At 44.8% G+C, this 23,091-nt stretch overlaps 1 protein-coding gene across 7 annotated transcripts in view; it reads right to left on the minus strand.

Annotated features, from left to right (window-relative positions):
- The window catches only part of LOC119159598 (Tousled-like kinase), a 157,584-nt gene that overhangs the window by 16,042 nt on the left and 118,451 nt on the right, over window positions 1-23,091 (minus strand). For 4 of the 7 annotated variants that reach the window (XM_075891460.1, XM_075891461.1, XM_037412403.2 and 1 more), the window contains 12 exons: window positions 17,797-17,881; window positions 17,387-17,620; window positions 13,515-13,602; window positions 11,237-11,295; window positions 8,851-8,916; window positions 4,669-4,872; window positions 3,733-3,843; window positions 2,874-3,010; window positions 1,440-1,811; window positions 671-752; window positions 486-577; window positions 271-360 (listed from right to left, as the gene is read on the minus strand). In XM_075891460.1, the coding sequence (XP_075747575.1) occupies window positions 271-360; window positions 486-577; window positions 671-752; window positions 1,440-1,811; window positions 2,874-3,010; window positions 3,733-3,843; window positions 4,669-4,872; window positions 8,851-8,916; window positions 11,237-11,295; window positions 13,515-13,602; window positions 17,387-17,620; window positions 17,797-17,865 (1,604 nt within the window). In that variant the 5' untranslated portion in view covers window positions 17,866-17,881. Of the gene's footprint in view, window positions 1-270; window positions 361-485; window positions 578-670; window positions 753-1,439; window positions 1,812-2,873; window positions 3,011-3,732; window positions 3,844-4,668; window positions 4,873-8,850; window positions 8,917-11,236; window positions 11,296-13,514; window positions 13,603-17,386; window positions 17,621-17,796; window positions 17,882-19,550; window positions 19,689-23,091 lie in introns of those variants that run through there. The other 3 variants (XM_075891458.1, XM_075891457.1, XM_075891462.1) reach the window with 3 other exon arrangements.

A 23,091-nucleotide genomic window follows, 5' to 3' on the forward strand; every position in this document is an offset into this window, starting at 1 on the left:
ATAATAAAAGAGGAAAATTAAAAAGCATAACATGATTGTGTCGGGGATAGCTGGCAGCTGTAGCAGTCTATACCTTAGCGTTACTTTTGAGAATGCCATGATAGATTTCAAACAAAATTCGAGTGCACATAATGGCAGCTTACCCCCCACAAGACGAAAACCTGTATAGTAGAAACGAAGAGAAAACAGAAGGCACAAATCGCTACCTGTTACATCATTCACACATACATATGTAATCATGAGGCCACTTAAGTTGTGAATGGTACTTACGAATTAGGATCTATTTCGAAGACATCGTAAAGCTTTACAACCCTCGGATGGTCTAAAGACTTGTGAATGTTGTACTCCCTTAATGCATGCCTAGAAAAGAAGCAAGCACATAAAAATGACTTTTCTACAGCTTCTAAGCGTATCTCATAAACGCACAAAAACTGCTACTTTTTATCTGAAGGACTGGCACCCTAGCCAACTCACAATACACTTACTTGATGTAGTTTGCCTTCTTGTCATCCTTCCAGTCTTTGTTAAGCTGGTGTATTTTACACGCAACGTACCTCTGTTCTTTAAGGTCGAATGCCTGCAAATGAGCATTACAGTGCATTGAATTCAGTAAGAAAAAAAAAAACTGCAAGTACAAAGAAGAAAAACCAGCTGTCAATAATGTGCTTACCTTGTGTACTTCACTGAAGCCACCTTTGCCCAACAAAATTAGTAGTAGATACCTCTCGTTTAGGACTGGATGGTTGTTAAACCTAGAAGATTGCACTCAAGGTTAGGATAAAGTAACTTACACACTTTTAGTCATGTCAAAGAGAATGAAGCAGCGACTAAAAACATCACAATCTGTTCACTGCTTGTGGTGTTCGAGGAAAAAAAACAGTCATTTCATATGATAATACTCCACAGTGCTTACTTTTTTTTTATATTACAAGTGATACATTACACATATAAAGCTAAAGGCCCAGCATTAAGGTATGCCAATCCAAGAAGAGCTGATACAACACACACCGGGGTGCGTAAAGTAAAATACTGGTTGACAATAAAATTCCTACGAAGTACCCTGTTTATAAGAGACATTCTCATATAAAAGAAAAGAATTGCTGCCTGGAGCATGCCTCTTATAAAGAGGTTTTAAAAACCAATCAGTTAGTCTCTTCGTTTGCCCCTATGAATATCTACTCATTTCATTTTACGTTCATAAATACCTTAAAGGGCAAATATCTGACGACAGTTTAGGAGAAAGCAACTGCACCATCCTATGCTTATTCTTGTGATCCCAACCAGAGTATTTCTGGCTCAACAAACAGCACACTGTTAGCCCACCCCTGACATGCCGCACTTACTGCACGAAAATGTCACCATTCACAAAATGTCAACAAAACTAGAAGCAATTTTAACAACAACAACCTGCGTCAGGAACGCAAGCCTAACAGGCTCACCGTCTGTACCTGGACTGGTCCTCATTGTGGATGCGCTTGAGCTCCCTAATATGCAGGTTTCGCTCCCGCTCCAGTTTCTCCAGCTCGAGCTGCAGGTCGGTGTCCTCCTTTTTCAGTGACACCTGCCGCAACTTCAGGATTTCCTCTTGCTCGTAGTACTCGTACCAGGACAACCGCAGGAGCGCCAGGTCCTTGGGAGACTCCGGCTTGACAAACTCCCCATTGGCCAGCCCACTAGAGGCTGCACCGGTCCCGTTGTTAGACCCCACTGCCCCCTTGCCTTTGGGCTGCCCCGTCGTGGGCTTCTTCTTGCACAGCAACTTTCGTTGGCGTTCGATTTCTTCCCGCTCTGACGTGATCTGCTCCTGCTTCCTGTAAGAAGTGGGCACCAAGACAACAGCTCGCACTCCTTTACCGGAAGTATTGAAGACACAAAGAATGCATAATATGTAGGCAGCACCACAAAACACATTGTCACAAACGACTGCAATTTTCACCTCGCCCGCGCGCCCCATCGTCCAAGGAATGATGCTTTTGTGTTGGGAGGGCGACATCCGGCGACTAACGAGGCAGCAGCGGCGGCGCCGCGTCTTCCCTACACCTGTACCAAAGGGGACACACATGTGTTCAAAGAAAAGGAAATCACCTCTAGAGGGTAAGGGAGCACGCATACGCCTGAGAAAGTTTTGACTTCTTCGGGATGGCAGTTGATGTGTGCGCTGCATCGCACGCAGAAATTCCGAAGTCCGAGCATGATGCTTTCGTAATTATTTCTTTGTATCTCTTATTTCCATCATGTTGTTACTTTATTAGCATTCCACGTGTGTGTGTTTTGTTTGTACCAGTTGTAGGTTTTTTAGAGCATATTTTGTTATAGCTGTTCTTTCCATCGCACGTATTAGTGTTGTTTCCTCTCTGTTATATTTTGTATTCTCCTTGCCATTGCCTTTGTTTTAATTAAATACTTGTTTGTGTTTAATCAAATATCTGTGTCTGCTCTACGAGTGCATCGGTCAGGCCCACACATCACCACACGTGCAACCCCGCACGGGTCGACCAACCTGCAAATAAATTTGAAATGTGCCACTTCGAGGCCATTCAGGTGTCGCAGCCTGAAGCATAAAGCGGAAGCCTGCGAGTCTGCCGCACGTCGATGTTGGATCAGCGGGGCCTCACCTGAAGTGCGCGGCACACATGACAATCTTCATGTTTGTCTAATGACTCACATACATCAAAAACATACCCCGAGTCAAAGACATAATTCAAGATTGAATTTCTCCAGCCATTTCCCTAACTCACATGGCTTCGACAGAGAAGCAAATTTGGAAGGTAAAGTATTCATCCCAGATTTTCATGCTCCAGTGCCCAAGTTAAACAAATCGGAAAAGAAACATTACCAGTACATTCAGTAAAATATAGATAAACAACACATACCTCAAAAGATCGTTGAAAGCGTAGCCGTCTACCCAGTTTTCAACAAACGATGCCCCTTGCCGCTGTGTCACAAATTGACCTAGCCTTAGCCTGTTCTGCATACATTTCTGCCGAGACTGTTTCTTTTCCATTGCCGACTGCAAAAGAAACCAGAGGTTATTATTTTTTTCCCTCTTGTTGTACAAGTCACAAAGGCAAACAATGACTTCTGTTAAAATGTTACATGTACAGGAAAACAACAATTTCATACATGGTAGGGCAGCACTCAATACGAGCTGCGATGCAGTATCTGTAGTTATGGTGGCCTTAATACTTTCCAACAGAACCAATTAACAAAAATTGGCAAGAAAAGCACTGTGCTGATATTTGTATTCTGTTAGCTCATTTAGCATTCACTGCTGTGAAGCTCTTCACTATCAACAGCAAATATAGCTTGGAAGGTATTTTACAGCAATTATGAAGTTCGAATATTGAAGGTATCGACACCATCTAAAGGGACCCTTTGAGGACACCCTGACTTCTCTCACATCACCAGGCTGCCGTCTTAATAAAACAAGTTATGATGACGTCATAGCCACCATTTTATTTTGCCACATTTGTTCCAGCATTATATACTTCTCGGAAACATGACCTTGCTAAAGTCAAAGTTCTATGCGTTGAGGTGGTTGAGCCCCACAGCCAAGGTTGTTGCATGAACACAACTATTAACTGTGAACGCCAAGTAAACAAAGCATGCTCAAGCAAAATATGGTGGATGAGCAATTAGAACTATATTAGAACTGAATTAGGTAAGCAATGACTACATCAAACAGTAAAAGAAACAAAGAAAAGGAGCGAGAGCAGGAGAGGGAAAGCTCACCTTTTCTATAAGAAGTTGCTTTGTAACATCTATACACTTGAGGAGTTGCTCCTCTTGTTTTTGTATTAGTTTCTGCTGTCCCTGAATTTGCCGCCGCAGTTCTTCGCTACCCTGCAAAGCATACGGGTGCAATAATTAGGCGACCATACCAAAGACACCGCAAGTCTTTATGTGCAGTTGAGGAATAGGAAGGAGTCTCTACTCCCTGTGGTTCGGACAAGCCCAATTTGAAGCCCAACGTGCTTCTGGTGCAGATTTCATGTGCAACAGTAAGAGAAAGCACTAAAAGTCCAACAGTGCAACTTCACAGCATAATATGATGTTGACATTAATGCGAAATCAATCTTCCTAGGTTAACAGAAATATGTACTTCTCCAAAGAAATTGGTAGGCTGTAACAAAACTCATGCCAAGGTAAAGAAGTCACCAAACGACGTCCACACATAGCAATTATTTATAGCACACCAGTAGTGCAGTAGCCTGTGAAATGAAGCAAAGTTGAAAGGAAGACTTGTGTGCAACATCATCCTGGAGAATGGCAATTTTTTTTTAGCGACGTGGAAACATTTATTTTTGGGAAATAAGCATACATAAAAAAATTCCTTTTGAAACAAGTGAATAACAAAACTAAATGGTTGAGCAGTTATGATTTCTTGGTATAAATGAACAAAACATATCGATGCGGGGACTTCCATCCTTTGAAAGTGCAGTAATGAAGCATCATCACAAAAATTGAGATAAAACTCGCAAGGCCTCTCTGGGCCCTCACTGTCTGTTTGTTGCGGGCCAACTTTAATCAGTAAAAAAATGTTTAATGCCATAAACTGGGCAAAACCTCCTTTTGTAAACAGCTCTATCAAGTACATATGAACTGTGAAAAGCTGATCAATTGAGTTTTTGAAGAAACAAAAAATACCACAGTGCTGCATAAACTCACCCTTTGGAGTTCATCTATCCGGTTGTCCCTCATTTCCAGGTCCATGGCCGATTTGCTCTCCAGCTCTTTGATTTTGTTGATGGTGAGATCTGTCTGGACCTGCCGCATCATCACGTGTGCAGGCCTCTGAGGTGGTGCCATAAGCCCCGAATAATCTACACTGTTCAGTGCAGATGTTAACGGGGACACTAGTGGATTGCCACCCTGGAAAAAAAAAATGGTGCAGTGAGCGTGCTGAGACCTCCCGAAAAGAGGGCAGCTAAAATTGACCGGCAACAGAAATGACAGCTTCCTAGATAGGCATGAGTCCGCAAGTGGGGAATCGCAGGCAATCAGAGCACATACAAGAAAGACCATGCACAGTCATGAATGCTTATTGCAATAGGCGCAAAACACTTAGCAGGTCTGAAACATTCACAATATTTAACTGCGAAGATTGAATGCGTAGTACATAACATGAACAAAATTAACATCGTGTAGTATCCATCTGTCAAGTGTAGTCACAGTCAGCATCCTGTTCTTCATTAAATGTCCTCATAGCACTCTAAAAGCTCTATTTGGCTACTAGGCCCACTGCACTGAAAGGCTGCGGGCGGCTGCCCTGAATGGCAGTAAGCCAATGCTTAAATTAAAGCATGCACAAGAATATAAGGCAAGCAAAGATGCAAAGTAAGATGCTAAATATGGCCTCATGAGTCTTGTAAACTACACTTAAAAAAATTTTTTTAAATACACTGATTGCAAACCTCACTAAACCACACGAGCCACTAACTACAATAGCAGAGCTTAAGCGAGAAATGCATAGCCCATAAGTTTTGTAAAAGTAGAGGCAAGAAAGAGGTGGACATGTACTATCAGCATCAAATGAAACCTGAACAGCATCCTTTGCGATCGTTATAGTCCAGTTATCACAATTGACAGGCACGCGCATCCTGTTTGGCAGCTCTGTCCATATATGTATGCCAGTCCATGGTGATAAGTGGACATTGCGCACTATACCATCACAAAGGCTTGCCCGACATTTAGAGATACTTTTTCAGTTCCGTAACTCCGCCGCCGCCACGGCCACCGGTTTGATTTGGGCAGTGAGAATGCGCCACAGTCGCGAGCAGAACTGTCGCGGGCGTAAGCAGTTGCTTGGCCGCGTGCGCGGCTATCATCGCGATTTTTTCATTTTTTCGCTCGCCCTTGTGACTCTGCGCACGTGTAGTTATCCTAAACGACTTCAATCATCTTTGAATTGTGGCAACTAGCACTACCGGCTACAGGACGTCTTGGAGCTGCCAAGCTTTACAATGCCAACTTGATTCATGCCTGGCTGCACCAGCGGGTACAAAAGCAATCCAAAAAAAGTGGCACTTTTTGTACCGTTATCCAATCCGCAGCTGCTTGAAAGATGGGTGAGAGCTATTCCCCGTGCCGGTGAACTTCTGAGCAAGAAAGGTGTGTGACATTCATTTTATGCAACATGACATAGTGAAGACTTAAGCATGTCATTGACAGCCGGGTTGTTGAAATACACCGAAAATGTTGGGCATTACAAGCTGAAGCCGTGCCGTATCTATATCCGTATGTTCCAAGCTATTTGTGAAGAACGATAAAAAAGCGGCGGTCGCCTAAGGATAGGGCCAGCTTACCCAAAAATGTCGTACTTGTTTCTACGCCATCAGTAGAGTACCAGCAAAAGGTTTCTGATCCCGTGTACAGCATTGATTTCGTACAGATTATTGAAAACCGCTCATTTCTAAAGCTTCCGAAAAACTGGAGAATGTTGGACCTTGAGGAGGACACTGGTAAACCTCGGCAGGTTGTCTTTTACAATGCGGGAATAAAGGACGATGTTTTTGGATCCTGAAGAGCGCCGCGATTCACAAGGACCTTGCATATGTCATCCATGCAAATGGAAGACTTTTGCACAGCTTGGATGCAGAGATAAACATATTTTCTGCACGAGATGCGCAAGCGATTATAAAAATTGTGCATGCAAAAACAATTTTGCCGTGATTTCCCTCTTATCGATGTCACCAACTCCAACGGAGTGACAAAAAATGTTGTAGGTGGGCTTCATCACAACGATGGCACTGTTCTGATTGATGCAGATAAAGAAGTGTGTTCTGCAGAACACGCTATGAAGCATGCTAGCAAAGGCGCATATTTTGGTGACTTATTGCTAGCAAAGGTGCATGTTTTGGTGACTTAAATTGGAATGTGCTGGATGCTCTAGTAAAAAGAAGCACAAATATTGTTGGCTGTTCCAAGCATGCCAATCAGTTTACTGCTCACCAATCACTTTTATTCAACAGCTTGTATGCACTCCTTCACACGGGCCAAATACTTAGAGAACCCCAGTGCCGTACGGGCACAAAGACAGCGCAAGCAGGCAAAGCTAGTTTAACAAACTTCTTTACAGTAAACCTGTCGACAATTCTGTGTCGTATGTACACATATGTAAATAAAGTTTTACTATTAATTTTGAATCCCAATAATCTGTGTTTGCTTTTACCGTGTAATATGTTAACGTTGTCGCCAGGCAAGTTGCTTAGCGTTTTGAAAGGGCCTCAATGTGTAATGTCCTTTAGTACAATGCAAGGTTTATGAAAACGTCACTTTAGCGATGTAGCACATATTATGCATCAGACTATTCTCTTCGCTAGACATCATTCTTTGGGCTGTAAAATGAATGAATTGTAATTCCTGCAATGAAATGTGTATGTCAGTTTTTATCAATTCGTGATGCACTTTCCCATCGCAAAAAAAAAAAAAGATGAAGAACAGTGTTTAATTCATCCTACGAAATTTACTAGTCGCCAAGTTCTTATGCTATGTAACCCCGAGTGCGTTATGTTTCAGATTTGTATTTTTTTAGCACGTTCAACTGTAAACTACTGATATGGTCTTGATGCAATAGGCACAGGAAGGTGCAGGATGAAGCGAGAACTTTGTCACTGTGCAAAACGAATGCTTGCAAAGTAAGCACAGGCCCCGCCACAGACAGTGGTCTAGTGGCTAAGGTACTCTGCTGCTGACCCCCAGGTCGCGGGACTGAATCCCGTGTGTGGCGGTTGCATTTTTGGTGTAGGCGAAAATACTGTAGGCCCGTGTGCTCAGATATGGGTGCACGTTAAAAAGCCCCACGTGGTCGATGTTTTCGGAGCTCTCCACTACGGCGTCTCATAATCATATGGTGGTTTTGGGACGTTAAACCCCAAATATTAAAGTACGTACAGGTTTTTCCCCAAGTTCGTGAGTCATACAACGCACATGATTTATAAAGCATGTGGCCTCTGTTGAATAGCGAGAGTAAAGACCAAGTACACTGTTTGCACAATTCTCACTCGAGCACACGCAAAGGCTCAAGCGACAGCCTTCATGCTAGCAGACGACTCTCGCTCTCACTGGGCGACAGCAGCACTGTGGTGGCGAGTGCGGCGACCGGCCACCTTCTCCCTAGGCGTGCCGCGAAGAGTTGTGGAACTGAAAAAGTACTATCTATAAACGTTGGGCTTGCCGCTGTTGAGGTTTCATTTGATGCAGATAGTAAATTTAAATGCCGATTCGTTTTCGCTAAGAGACAAAAAAAAAACAGGTGGTCCAATCACTGACATGCACCCCCCTTACCTGGATAAGTATTATGAATAAAATGACAGAGAGACAGAATGGTAAATGAAACCCCTGCTGAACAGGTAGAAAATTTGTGCATACCCAGCAGTTAAAGTGAGCGTGACTTGACAAGCATGGAGTAAATTTTTTTCAAATTCTAACTAGAAGTGTGATTCCCTGTCCACAAGGAAACTGCAATGCAGCATACTTTAAAAACTTCACCACACATTTCTCTTTACTTTGCAAAAAGCAATCACATCACCAGAGGGTCAAAATAGAGTGCTAAGAATTTTTACATCGACAGCCTGCCAAGAAAAATGAAAAATAGGAGAGGGGCAGGCAAGGAGGCAAAGCTCGCAGAATACAGAAGAGCCCACAGCTTTCATGAGACTCGGGGAAGAAAATGGTGGTGATGTTTTCGGACAATAAGAAACGAGCAGAGAGGAGCACAATCATGATGATTAAGTGCAAAACGAACCGACCTGGATACTAATGTTAAATAATGGGGCAATGCATGAGGCAAGTTGATGAGAAGTGAGAAAGTGGAACTGGCAGTGACATGACGAGCGCGACGACACATACCAGGCAGTAGCCCTGAGGGACAGGCGACCTGGCCCCTCCAAAGCGGCTGGGGCTATGCCCCTGGTTCTGAGTGCAAGGCAAGGAGAGAGAGAAAGAAAAAAAAAACAAAAGGAAACCAAAACTCTCCATCAGATTTCCTCTCGTTAAGAAACATGCTAACCGCAAGTACATTCTCGCGCACTCATTGCAACATTTACCTCAACAGCGAGACGAGTTTTTATACCTCAACTCGCGTGCCTAAATCTGTCCTTATCGCGCACAGTAGACTTCCGTCAACTAGACTCAGGTTTGCCTGGTTCGCTATCGACAATTCAGGCCAACATCGAAAAAACAATTCTATGGTACCAAACTTTCATTATTCTGTTCCCGAGTAGCCCTTGCCGAATAACCGAAACCTGGCCGGCCATGAGACACGCATCCAACTCTAATGGTGACCACAATAATGGCCACACTAGCAGCAGCAATTGACTTTATTGGGGTTCGGGAACAAATGTGCCAAAAATGCGTCACACCTTCGTGAAATCCCCCAATTCTTTATTTGCCTCCAGGAAGACATTAATGCAAAAATGGTGGCTTGCAATTAATTAATACAACATTCACAAGATTATAATGTGTGCTTTTATCTTATTTAGAAGATTACTTGAAAAATTCCTCGGCCAATGCAGCCCGAGGCGAAACTAAAACTGCATGTACAATGACAGAGTCATACCAGAAAGGACTAGCGAAGTAGTTATTCTAGTGTTCATGCAGACTGCCATCTTATTCGCGATGGTTGAGGAACCAATTAACAAATGCAGAACATCAACCGCAAAATCAATTGTGAAGAGAATGAAGGGTTGCTCAAAGCAATAAAGTACTTAGAAAATAAATATTTTAAAGCACACGTTTGAAGGTTACACCTTTTTCTTAATGCCAAAATCAGACACGCCTTTTTTCTTTGCTAATAAATCAGGCCTGTGTTCAGGTTTGCACATGGTTTAGGCATTCAAATGTAATTTCGAAGTTAGTTTTCAACTTTGAACAGACAGAATGGTGCTGAGTAGAACACTTTCTTGGGCTAGTTCTTGCATTTTATATTTAGTGCATACTTGGTGAAAAATGAATTTAGTGCAAATAAAAGACAGACCCAATCCTTGTGTTTGGACACGTGTCTTTGCCGGCATCGTTTCAGTGTGCATCTTCATTTGCTCCGATTTGACGTTATAATGGGGCAACTTTGATTTGCTCGCGAAATGATCAAATACTGACTGACACATAAATCAGTGGCATATTCCTTTTTGCTTTTTTTTATTTTACTTCTTCCCTTGACCTATTGTATATTTCTACTTATGTTGTTGGTTCCTAAAGGTCGAATTGACGAAAGTCAACTGCATATGAACTGGTTGCATTAGCTTGAAAAATGCATTAAAAAAAAAAGTTGATGCTGATGTTGACATTTAGGCAACAAAAAAAAAGGTTTCACAAACAATTTCTGTGGATGACAATGCAGTGCTTGCTTTCAAGCATATCTCTATAATCTTTGACGGCAGGGCTGCACAACTTAAACGAGGCTTGAATCAAAGCCCATTTCCACAAGATCCGATTTCTGCAGTGGCTGTTGAAACCATTCCAAAAGTACATCAACGTACAAATGCACAAAGGATTTATGCTTCAGGCCAAATCCTGTATGCATCAGCTTAGCAGACAAAAATACGGCTAGCAGACAACAAACAAGCATATCCATTAAATGGACAGCGTGGTAGAAAGAGTGTATCACACATAACATGCTGCGCATGTGCAATGTTTCCGACGATGGGTGTCAACGTGGCGCTCATAGAGCCGCCGACCACGAACTCGCATGCTCACCCTCGCAGTGCTCACCGCTGTACATGTTGTGCAGCCCTGCTTTTACACATTTATTGCAGCCCTGCTTTTACACTTTGTTATTGTGAAGCCCTGCTTTTACACATTTATTAAACTAAATGACTAAATCGTTCGACGTTAACGTTTGAGGCACTCACAGAAAAATACAGACAACTCCAAAGGTGGGCAAAAGACGTCAAACTGATAAGTACAACAAGCACAATGAACACTTGGACAAAGAATTCGAGAGCCCTATCACTGCCTGATACAGTGCACGAACATCTTTCCAATAATATGTCACCACCCGAACCACAGATGTCACTTCTGCTTAAATTCAATGGCTCAACAATGGACATTCTGAGGACAGCTTAAATATGGATGCACTGACCAAGTTCATAATATCAATCTCACAAGGAAACATACAAGGATGCGTTTACTTCGGTGAGTCCACTCTGTTCACACTGTTAGCAGCCTGTCTCCCATACTCTTTAGCGAGCTCACGTCTCAGTCTACAAAATGCAGAGAAAACAGGTGATCTACTTACCTTAAAATATTCATTTATTTTCTTTGGGTTCTCGGGAACCGTTGTTCGAACTCCTTTTGCTAGGGGTTAAAAAAGAACATTCTGCTTATTCTACAGCCCCATATTTACCAGCATACAAATAATTTTAACGAAACAAGTGGGTTGATCATGCAGGGCACAATTCAGCCGCATTGAATTGAAATCCATAACAGCAATGAGTTGCTTTTCTTAAATATAAAGTAGAGCTGTGCTAATACGAAAATTTCGTGTGCAAAGCAAATTCGAATATTGAAGCGTGAGCGCCAAGGAAATCAAATGTTTCTAGAATATTTTTCAAATACTTCAAAACAAAATTGAAGAAAAAAAAGTTTGAGTGGATTCATAAACGTAATCTTATAAGACAGCAGCATGAAAGTGTTGGTTTTGACTAGCTTTATAAAGCGCTGATGGGGTGGTGTTTCATAGTTGTGTTATCAAGAATGAGGCAATGCAGAGGCCGAATTGTGTTTGTGTACATGATTTGATGCAACGAAAATATTGCTGACAACACCACACACGTGAAAAGTAAAGGTGCCATTTCTTATGCCTCCACTCCTCTTTCAACTTCTGCTGAAGCCCAACTGATGTGTGAACCCTTGGAGTCTCGAGTTTCAGATCTGCTTTGTAGACATCAATAAATAAGAACATCTGAAATTTTGGATGCTAAAAAAAAATCAAATTTTTCAGATTTCTTGCCCAAACTTCAGGTCCAAAACAACTTTAAGTTTTCCCCCACCCCTCTGCCACCATCTATTATCTCAATGTTAGAACCATTGTTTTCATGCGTCAATTTATATAGCAACAGTAGCAGGGCCTGAAAGACTGCTTTGCCAAAATACAAGCATGGTGGAATGAAGCCTGTTGAAGATCTGACCACAGCCGGTCTGACGTTGACAGTATTGGTCTTCGAGAAGTTTGAGCAGTTCGAATAGTAAAATTCCGGCACGAATCGAATAGCAAACACTAATATAATATATTCAAAATTTGGAGTACTCACAAATTCTTAATCACCCAACAAGGTTATCTCTAAAAATGTTTACAGCTTGCATGGCAAGTCAAATTTAATGCTACGAATTTAAAGGGTACACATTTCAGTTGGCAGGTTCACAACCAGAGTGGAAAAAGGACATAGGAACAGGACACGGGAAGGGACATGCATGACAGTAGTGCCTCCTCTCTAACTAAAACACAAGCACAGACTAGTGGAGTTACATGATAAAGAAAAGATTCATAGTAAAACACAGCACGAAACCAAGAGAGAGTGCTATCTCTTCCTTGTTGCTTTTGTACTGCACTGTATTATGAATGTGTACCAACACGCTCATAGTTCACACGCTTCTCAAGAAAGAAGATGGTGAAGTGCTACAAAACGGAGATTTGTAATGTTACGACCCAAGCAGGCAGAGACGTTCGCAACAAGTTACCTTTACAAGACTTGTTTCAATAAGGTTGCATCAGCATTGTGACTTGTGCTGAATCCACGCACTACATGAGCCACTTGGCCCCGAGCACCCAGCGATCCCGCAAGGTTTACACTAAACAAAAAGTTGCCGCAAAGAGCAAAATGTGGCTTTAATTACAGCTGTGCAGTCCTGCACACCTCCGAAATGTTAAGCCATAGAGTGCATGTATGTATGCCCAGTTACTAAAAAATAACTTGTCATTATGACAACCATTGAAGTAAAGTTTAAAAATTACGCTATCAAGGGGCATGATGAGGACTTCCCGTTACTTTTTACTGCTGGGGAAGATTTCACCTCAAGAAACTCGACTTGCTGTACGAGCTAAAGAAAAGCGAGAAAGGATACAGTTCCATTTGCAAGGCACTTTTGCTATTCAAAATATTTGAGCATGAAAAGCTTAATAAGAAACTGTTGAAGTTAGAATAACTTATTGCAAATATGTGCTAAGTTTCACAAACTTTGATGCACAACTAGAGAACTACACAAACTACACCGAATACCAACTAGCCCCTCCAAAGCCCTAACCTAAATTCGTATCCCCCATCGAAGGCAAGCTTTCTTTAATGCTACAAGTACAAGGACAGCAACATCAACGAACATTTCACTGGCTACACAAGAAGGCCAGACAATAAAGAGATGCCATGCTATCTCGTGAAAGCGATCAAAGCTTCAATATCTTGCACCAACCGATGTTCACTAGCACTCTTCCGCACGGGAAGGTAACTGTATTTATACAAAAGTTTAGAAGAAAGGCTGTCCTACTTTTTCCAGTAGCAAAATCAACATTGTTCAGGTACCTCCAGTTGAAGCAGTGTCTTCTTTCGTCCGTTTCCTTTTCCGTTCCGACGGGGGAGGTGTCCTAAGGTGCTTTTCCGGTGTCTGAGACTGCAGAGGTGTCAATATGAAAATTGCCCATTAGGAATCTGATTTGAAGGTCCGGCTTCACGCACTGCAAAAGAACACCCCACAGCTTTGCGCTCTTTAACAGGCTCATGACACATTTAGAGAACCCTGCCACATTTCACGATGTCTACCGAAGCTTCCAGTCACTGTTACAGCGCTGGAAGGTACAGGGGCAAGATCACTGCAGCAAATGGAAATGAGTTCTCTAGAAACATGCTTAGGTAATACATACTATAGTCGGATACAACTTACGAAGTCTAATTGATTTGATTGATATGTGGGGTTCAACATCCCAAAACCACTATATGATTATGCGAAATGCCGCAGTGGAGGGCTCCGAAAATTTTTACCACTCGATCTTTAACGTGCACCCAAATCTGAACTTACGAAGTGTGAGAAGGCCCTGCCCCTCATATGACTGTAGTGCGGCAGCCGATCAGCTCCGTGACTAAAGATATAATACCACACAAGCAATTGGCAATGTCCTCATAAAGCCAGGTGCTATAGGCTGTTCGGCCTGTGATGCAAGTCTAGAGTGTGCCCGAATAGGTGCAGCCTCGTATGCATCCACCTTTGAGGAGCAAACAATGCAGACATCTAAAGCATTGCCTGTCTATAAGATATGTCTCATTAAAACGAAGGGTACCGGAATTTTTGAAGAACACTAACATCATTTCAATCCATAAGAAAGGAGGCGTCAATGACTTGAAAAATTACAAGCAAATCAGCTTATTGTCCATTTCCTAAAACTATTTACAAAAATAATAGCTATTAAAATTAAGGGGGCATTAGAGTTTAATCAACTAGAAGATCGAAGCAGGATTTCGTACAGGCGACTTGACAAAAAGGTGTTTCACTCAGTTGAGACATCAGCAGTAAGTAATACAGGCACTATGGAATCGGGGCATCGATGAGGCACTATGGAATCGGGGCATCGATGAAGCCTACATAAACACGCTGGAAGAAATATACAGTGGATCCACAGCCACCATACTTATCCATAAAGAAAGCAACGGAATCCCAATAAGGAAGGGTGTAAGGCAGGGAGACACGATCTCTCCTATGCTATTCACCGTGTGTTTACACGAGGTTCTCAGAGCCCTAGATTGGGAATAGTTAGGGATTAAGAGTTAATGAAGAGTATCTTAGCAACCTGTGATTTGCTGATGACATTGCCTTGATAAGTAACTCGGGGGAAAATTGCTGCTCATAATTACTAAACTGGACACGGAAAGGAGAAAAGTAGGTCTGAAAGAATGCAAAGAAACGAAAATGTATCAAAAATGCGAAATATGCACAGCTGTCTCACCCCTGACCATATGATTACGAGAGAGGTTGTAGTGAAGGGCTCCAGAAATTTTGACCATCTGGGGTTTTTTTAAAGGGCCACTCACCCGGCCCCATACCGAATTTTAGTTAGACAGTGGAAGTTGTTGGGAGTCCGATGAGAAACATTTTGCCACAAAACTTTTTCAAATCGGTTCATCACGAGCGCACAAAATGGGTTTTTTGAAGCGGCACGAAACGAGGATGAGATGAGGCGAGCTCAAAACCCTTGCCGCTCCTCCGTGTAGCCTTCGCAAGCCAAATCTTTTTCCCACCCTCTCCAGCACCCAACCATGAGGTGACGTGCGCATGACGTGCCCAAACAAGTTCAACCCCCGAGCAGGCAAGTAGCGTTGCTTTGTTGATCAGCGTTATATTGTGGTCTTGTGCCTGCTTCTGCGGGATGGTTTGGAAACGCTGGCTTAGACGCGACAGAGTAGATGAGCACAATGAGTGTGCGAACGCGTAGGAGCGTTCAACGGCGGTCGTCTGCTCAATGCGCTGACTGCGGGGACACGAACGCATGCGAAACGCTGGCACATTAGCCCCTCATCTCGTAGCATTTCACAAGGAAAAAATGAAAGAAAAATGCGCACAATTTTTCATTGCGTCTCATTATTTATTTCAAGCTTTATCAATCTCTTAAAGTAACAAATAGATAAACTACGCAAGTTGTGTTAAATAATTTTTGCCATGTCACGTGGCATACTGTTGACATCGTCAGAGTCGTCTACGTAGAGGACCAACGTCATTGCTTTGCCGTGTACGTAGGGCCATTCATACGCCCACGTCATGCCCTCATTCTCTCGACGTGTGCCGGCAGAGGGGAGGAGGAGCAGCGTTCATCTTGAAACTTCACCCATTTCTGCGGCGTGTAACGTTGCAAATTTCGGCAGACGTGATCATGAACGCCTCTTTTACGCATTGCGCTTGTCAGCTCAAAATTGTCAAACCTGGTGAGTGGCCCTTTAACGTGCAACCAAATCTGAGCACAGGAGCCTACAGCATTTTCGCTTCCATTGAAAATGCAGCCGCTGCAACCAGGATTCAATCTCGCTACCTGCGGGTCAGCAGCCGAGGAGCTTAGCCACTAGACCACCACGGCGGGGCAGGTTTGAACGTTAATATGCACAAAACTAAAGTAATGTCCAACAGTCTCTGCAGAAACCAGCATTTTGTGATAGGTGAAGAGGCGCTGGAAGTTGTACATGGGATAGGTAATAACCGCGGAGCCGAACCACGAGATTTAAGTAACTAGAAGAATAAAAATAGGGTGGAGCACATTTGGCAAGCACTCTAAAATCTTGACAGGCAATCGCCACTATCCCTCACGATAAAGGTATATAACAGCTGCACTTTGCCGGTACTTAGCTACGTAGCAGAGACCTGGAGACTTACAAAGAGGGTTGAGCTTAAATTGAGGACGATGCAGGAAATGATGGAAAGAAAAATGATAAGTGTAACCTTAAGAGACAAGGAGAGAGCAGAGTGGGTCAGTAAACAAACCGGGGTTAAGGATATCATAGTTGAAATCAAGAAGAAGAAATTGTCATGGGCTGGGCGCGTATCACGTAGGCAGGATAGCTGCTGGTCAATAAGGATAACTGGCTAGATTCCCAGAGAAGGCAAACAAACGAAGGAGACATAGTTAGGTGGGCCAATGAGATTATGTTCACAGGTATAACGTGGCAGCAGAAAGGAAAAGACCAGGACGATTGGCGGATTCATAGGAGAGGCCTTTGCCCTGCAGTGGGCGTAGTCAGGCTGATGACGATGTCTTAATTGAGTCTTTGGGGAGACTTTTTTTTAATGTACTGGGAACATGCAACAATGACATGAGGGTCATTTCCTATTGTGAGCTGTCAATTACTTTTAATGAATAAGCTCAAAGTGTGCAATAGTGTTAAGTAGATGATGGTTACAAAAACGTATTCACAGTGCTCTTTCTCAACAGCCCTGAAAAACCGAGAACCTGCACCACAAACGCGCACAGATGACAACAGACAGCGGCTTTATTTCTACTGCAATCTTCAATGCTGCCTGATGATATGATCACCTTTAACCAACTCATCCAAAGCATTCCCCGCACCAGAAGAGCAAGGAACGGCTACTCTCAATGCTTGTTGTTCCAATTCTGTTGCTCAGTTTGAGTAAGTGATCAACATTATTTGCTGGTGTTCGTGTTTAGTATGATGAAGAGTGCGCACGTGGAACCACGAAAAATGTTTCAAATCATTATTGTGACGACTTTATTCGGTGTCATTTCCATTCCATGGAAATGGCTCGATTGCCATCAGACCGTGTTATTACACATCTACTCCCCCTGCCTTCAATATTAAGAAATGTGCTAAGAAGTACTGTACAGCACGCTGCTCCTACTACAGAAGAAAGCAGAGCATGCGCAAAGTCGAGCCAATGTGATCACCGATTGGTGGCATACCTCGAGTTCTTTGTCAGAGTGCTGCGATCCAAGACTGGTGTTGCTCATGTTCGAGTCCTGGTTGTGATTGGTGTTGTTCGAGCTGCCCGAGGAGGACACGTGGCCCAGTAGCTGGGAGGCCGGCACGCCCGCCAGGGGCCCGCTCACTCCCGCCGCCGCCGCCATTGCACCACCAGAAGAGGACTGCGATGTCTGACCGAGGTAGGCACCGCCCTGACCCAGGTTGCACAGTTGCTGCACCACCAGGGAGAGACAAGGTCATCGCGGGCCCAGTAAGCTTCCAAAGCGGTAAGCAGGTTTTGGAAGCAAAGTACGAGCTTCCAACACTGTTAGGCCAGAGAGCATTTGAGATAAACCCGGAAGGCAACAACAAGTACAGATCATGCGTTGGCTGCTGGGCAGTGACTCACTCGATTCCCCAGAAACCGAGCCTCGAGCAATTCTTGTTTACGTGGGTCCAGACTATGGATGTTGTCCATTGTCTCAGGCTCCCACCTGTGCAATAAAAAAAAAACAGAAGCGGTGTCGTGTATCAATTATTGTGGCAGTCAGCTACACAAAGTGAAATACTCGCATGTTCAGACAACAGAGGCAAAACCATATATTTACCCCACCCGCCCCCATAGGGCGTTCATCGCACTTTGCACCCTCTTCGGCACGGAAAGTGCGCAGCAACAGCGATTAGCGACAACTAAGAAACACGTGTCACGGGGGGGGGGGGGGGGGGCTTTCATCGGCCGGCTTCATATTTCGAAGGGCCAGGCCGGATCGATTCGAGAAGCGAGGAACAGAAGCGGCGGGCGACACTGGCCTGTCGAGCAAGCCGCTCCCAGTACGGCGGCGAGGCGGCCATGCCACACGAGCCGTGCCCTCCAACGCAGCGGCTTCCTCCGCGGCCGATGCAGGGACAACACCCTTTCGACGCCATATCGGAGCTCACAGGTCACGCCTCCCCCCCCCCCCCCCACCTTTTTCTCTTTTTTTTTTTCTGAGGGCATCCGCTGCGATAGCCACACTGTCCAAGATTACACCCCCCCCTTACAATGTTTACAATGTTACTGTTTACTACAACTCTAAAACTAAGCGACAGGGCTGAGTGTGACATACAGACATAATTTACTATGACCAGGCGTCCTTTGCCCTCAACCATTTTTTTAGTCGACGAGTAAGGTCTTCTGACTACACGATGGTCGCCGTCCCGACCGTAATCTTGATGACTTCGGTACTTTTCCGCTCGTCTCCGTCACCGATAACAAGATCAAGCGATTGCACCATTGTCAGCTAAGATTCGCTTCGTGTTCGCTTTCTTTCTTGCCATATATATATATATATATATATATATATATATATATATATATATATATATATATATATATATATATATATCGTTCCTGTTGGTTGTCCTTCAGCCCGATCGAGCACGCGCCACGTGATAAGATCTCTCGTTACGGCAGCAATGCTGAACTGCACGCGTGTCGTCAGTCAAAGAAAATCCAAACGCGGCTCACAGTGTCTTACAGTGAATGCCACGACCTCGGCCTTCTATATAGTACACTCCCTCCAAAACAAGAATGGCGTCTATATTTATTTCACCCTTTCACTCGAGACGCAAATGGCAGCACATAAAGCTAAGACTCGAAGCAAAACAACAGTCATCGTAACGTATGGAAGTGGCCACCGCCGAGTCAGTCACACCGTTCTTGAACCAAGGTCCTTATCCACTTCAGCAGAAGCGATCTACAGGTACCGCCCTCGCGTGGGCACTAATTTCGCTTCCCCCCCCCCCCCCCCTCAGCTTTAGAAATGCACTGTATTCACACCCCATTCCCTCCGAGTTTTGAACGCCGCGGAAAGCAACACGAACCATTGCCACTTTTCTTTTATTCGGTGGCGGCCAGACGCCTTGAAACAAGAATGGTAGCTGCGCAAGTCAGCGAGGGTGAAGACAAATGTGGGTGAGAGAGAAAAGCAGCAAAGGAGGCCGCCGCTATGCCTTCCACATTGAGCGAGAGGGGCTCGGCGAGAGAAAAAGAGAACACACAGAAGAGGGAGAGAATGAAACGACGGCGGAGCACAAAGGCTAACGCGGGCGGCTGGAAAACAGCTAACACTTAAAGTTAAAAAAAAAGAAAGAAATAAGCCAGAAAATAAAAACACAACGTGCCTTCCTCCACCGAAACGAAGCCCCACGGGAGCGGCCGCCATGATGGCAGGAGCAGCAGCACACGCCGAAGCTACGCGTCACAACAGGCGACCCAACATGACGACCCCTCCGGCAAGCACACACACGCACAAACACCACCGGCGCAACGGAGCCAAGCGACGACGACGGGAACGCCGAAGAGCCGCAGCGGCGACCGCGTCACACACACGCCAGGCAGGAAGGAAGGCGATCCTCACGGTGCGAAGACGACGGCTTCTACGCATCCACCACCTCGCTCGTTCGTTTCACGGCGCATTCCGAAGCGCGCGACTCTTCTTCTCTGGCGTACCGTTTCGCCCGAGCCAACCAACTCGACCGTAGGGACAGAACGGGAGAGAAAGAAACGGCGCAGAATAAAAAAAACAAGAAACAAAAAAAGAAGCCAGCGACAGACAAGAGAGAACGAACGATGGGGAAAAAACGAAACGAAGAAGCGAGCGAGAGAAGAAATAAATGAATGCACAAGCAAAAACGAGAGGAAGCCGCCTAAACGCCAACGTCGCCTCCCTCGACCAGCGGCGGCCTCCACACACACGCACACGGCGCTGTTGCGAGTGATCGAATAATCTTAAGCGAGATACTGCGCCAGCCCGTCTGCCTTCATTATTACTGCTGCCGCTCCCACATTTTCTTTCCGTTTCATGCCAGGCGGCAGATCGGATCAAGCCGCAGAAGAAATATAACCACAAAAGCGCCCACGCTCAGCGCGCTAGCTACATACAGACCAACAAACGCGCTTTGCTGCCACGGCGCCCGTCGGAACCTACTCACGGCATGTACAGTCGCACGTGCCGTGACGTAAGGCGGAGGTGACGACGACTGTGACCCGATGGAAACGAAATACATCACAAAAAACGCGGCGCTCTCTCGCTAAAACACCTATGTGTAACCGCACTTCTCCCCTCCTTTTACGGTTTATCTCTCCCGGCTCCATAGCACTAGCGCAACACGCAATCCTTCCTGCATTTCCTTTCATTTGCGCGCTGTTTCGAAGTTTCCCATGTTACCTGTGCTACTTAGAAACAGCTCGGAAAATGAAACTCGTACATGAATTTCGAAAGGAACCCCAACACCGAGACAACACGTAGGCTCGATCGATTAGGGCGGCTAAAGGTGAAATAACATTCCACCTCCTGTGTCGAGTGTTTTCACGGTGCGCGAAACGCGACCAACCCACGTCTATTTCTAGACTTCACGCACCCGGGCGGAGAAGCAACAAAACCGCCATCCGTCGGCTTTCACCAGCAGCACACTGGCGAATGACTTGACAGACAATGACAGGCAACGAGCATTTTATATGGCATCTGTAATTGCGTGGTAGCGGGCATAGAGTTTCTCAAAATTAACTAGAGGGCACTCTGGCACTGCGATCGTTCAGCGACCATGGGAATGATGGGTAGTACGCACATTTGCCTTGTCTTCGTACCTGCGGGCGGCGAATCGTACTTGCGGCTTCGTTTATTGCTGGTTACGGTTTTGTTTTGAAAGAAAGAACGAACCCTTTTGAACTTAGTGACTTGATTCAAAAAGGTTAACCTAAAAAACTAAGGTTGTGAAGTGCAAACGGTGAACCTTTGCTAATTTATGTTTTTGTGGAAAAACAACTCCAAGCCACACGAACACACACTGAGCCAGGAGCAGGCTAGAAGTACGAAAATTAGACAAATGTGGGTACTACCCATCAATCCCATGCTCGCTCAAGCGCCGTGCGTTGCAGCTCCCATAGACACTAGCGCCAGAGTTCCTTCTAGTGTATATTGGGAAACTCTATGGTAGCGGGGACTAGGTGCAAGAGGATGACTACGAACAAGCCAAGCAACACCGACTCTCTAGCACGAGCAGCATTGGAAGGGCCAGTACTATCAGTCCTTCCCGAAGTGGCCACTATAACGGCGACAAGATACAGAAAGCTTGCGCTCAGTGCAGACGCTATGGAAGCAATATTGTCAACACCAGAATTTACTCACTTAAGATTTCCATGGAAAAGTCATTGGTGTCCTACAAAACAGTTGGAAACCATAATGACCAGATTTCGATGTCGTGTCCCCCCGTTAAATTTCTATTCACATAGGGCTGGTCTGGCGATATCACCACTATGCAACTTTTGTTCAGAATTGGAAACAATAGAGCACTATTTTTTATCATGTCGCCGATACAAATTGCTTAGGAAAACATTCTTAGCCCTCCCATTCGCTAGCCTGGGGTTGAATTTCACTATAGAAAACATACTTTCCTTCGGTGCTTACGATCTGGGCTTCAGCCACGAGAACGTTTTCTATGCAGTTTGCAAGTACCTGAATGAAAGTAAAAGAATTAAGCTTTTAATTGCGTGATTATTAATCATGCAAAAAAATAATTCCAACGAACACAAGAGCATTGTTTAACTATCCTGATTCTTATTCAAGGTAATGAATAGTTGTCTTATCTGCACGAGTGACAAGCAACTATTGCACTCCATTCATTCTGACTAGGGTGTCTTTACTTTTTTCATTCTTTTTTCTGGTGGGTGGTTTCGATATTAAAAAAAACTTACTTAATTAAGTCATCGATTCTTGGCCAATCCCCCTGAGTGGGTACGAGCCATGTCTGTGGATTCATCATCATCATCATCAGCAGCAGCAACACCGCAATGCGCCAGCGGCCGGCCCTTTTGGCTTGTCGGCGTGGAATACTAGGCCAGCGATATGTCGTGTCATAAATACCATACATGCGAGGTTAATTGACCAATAGTGCAGACAATCACGTGTTACACTGCGATATATATTGGACACATTCTGTCCGATATAATAATACGAAGAGACACTTCAACCACACAAAACAAGTCACTCATTCATATTTAAAAAAAAATACAGTTTCCACACAACCGCTAAGTGATGGCCACAACGGATGAAAGGCAGGCGCGACAACACAGCAGCACTAGAGTTGGGATTACAAGCCAGCTGAACATAAATCGTTCAAAAAAAAAAGGGGGGGGGGGGGGGGGGGGTCTGGAGTGCGGCCTCACTGGCGGCCAGTTGCCGGTAATGCACGTCCTCACCAGAGCAGGCTTGGCCACCCTGGCACAGTACTTGGCCGCTGCCTCCAATGATTACAGCAATTAACCCTTGGCCCTCAGTCCCCAGCGGCTGCGAATCAACTGTCCAAGACGGCGGTCAGACCTGCGACGCAGCTAAGGGTGCTAAGGATCTCCGGGTACTGTTGCGACTGACGCCTGGGCTTACGAGGGAGCGTCGTTCTTTTGATCCTCAAACAAGTCGCGGTTCGCGGCTCATGTCCGCCATGTATAGTCCCTCCTAGCCGGAGGGCGAGGCGTCGTGCCGCCACGACGCCGCAAGCCGCTTCGAGACAAGTGCAGCGTCTTCCTTAGAAGGGATGCGGCGGCAGCCGCAAATCGCCCCGCTAATTGAACGAGCAACTAGTTCAGTGGACTCTTATGAGCTTGGTTGCGGCGGCCCTTGATGTATGCTGTCGTGAGCTTGAGACTCCTCGCCCAGCGGCACAC

Source organism: Rhipicephalus microplus, chromosome 1 (assembly GCF_043290135.1).
Source record: "Rhipicephalus microplus isolate Deutch F79 chromosome 1, USDA_Rmic, whole genome shotgun sequence".
Lineage (NCBI taxonomy): Eukaryota > Metazoa > Arthropoda > Arachnida > Ixodida > Ixodidae > Rhipicephalus > Rhipicephalus microplus.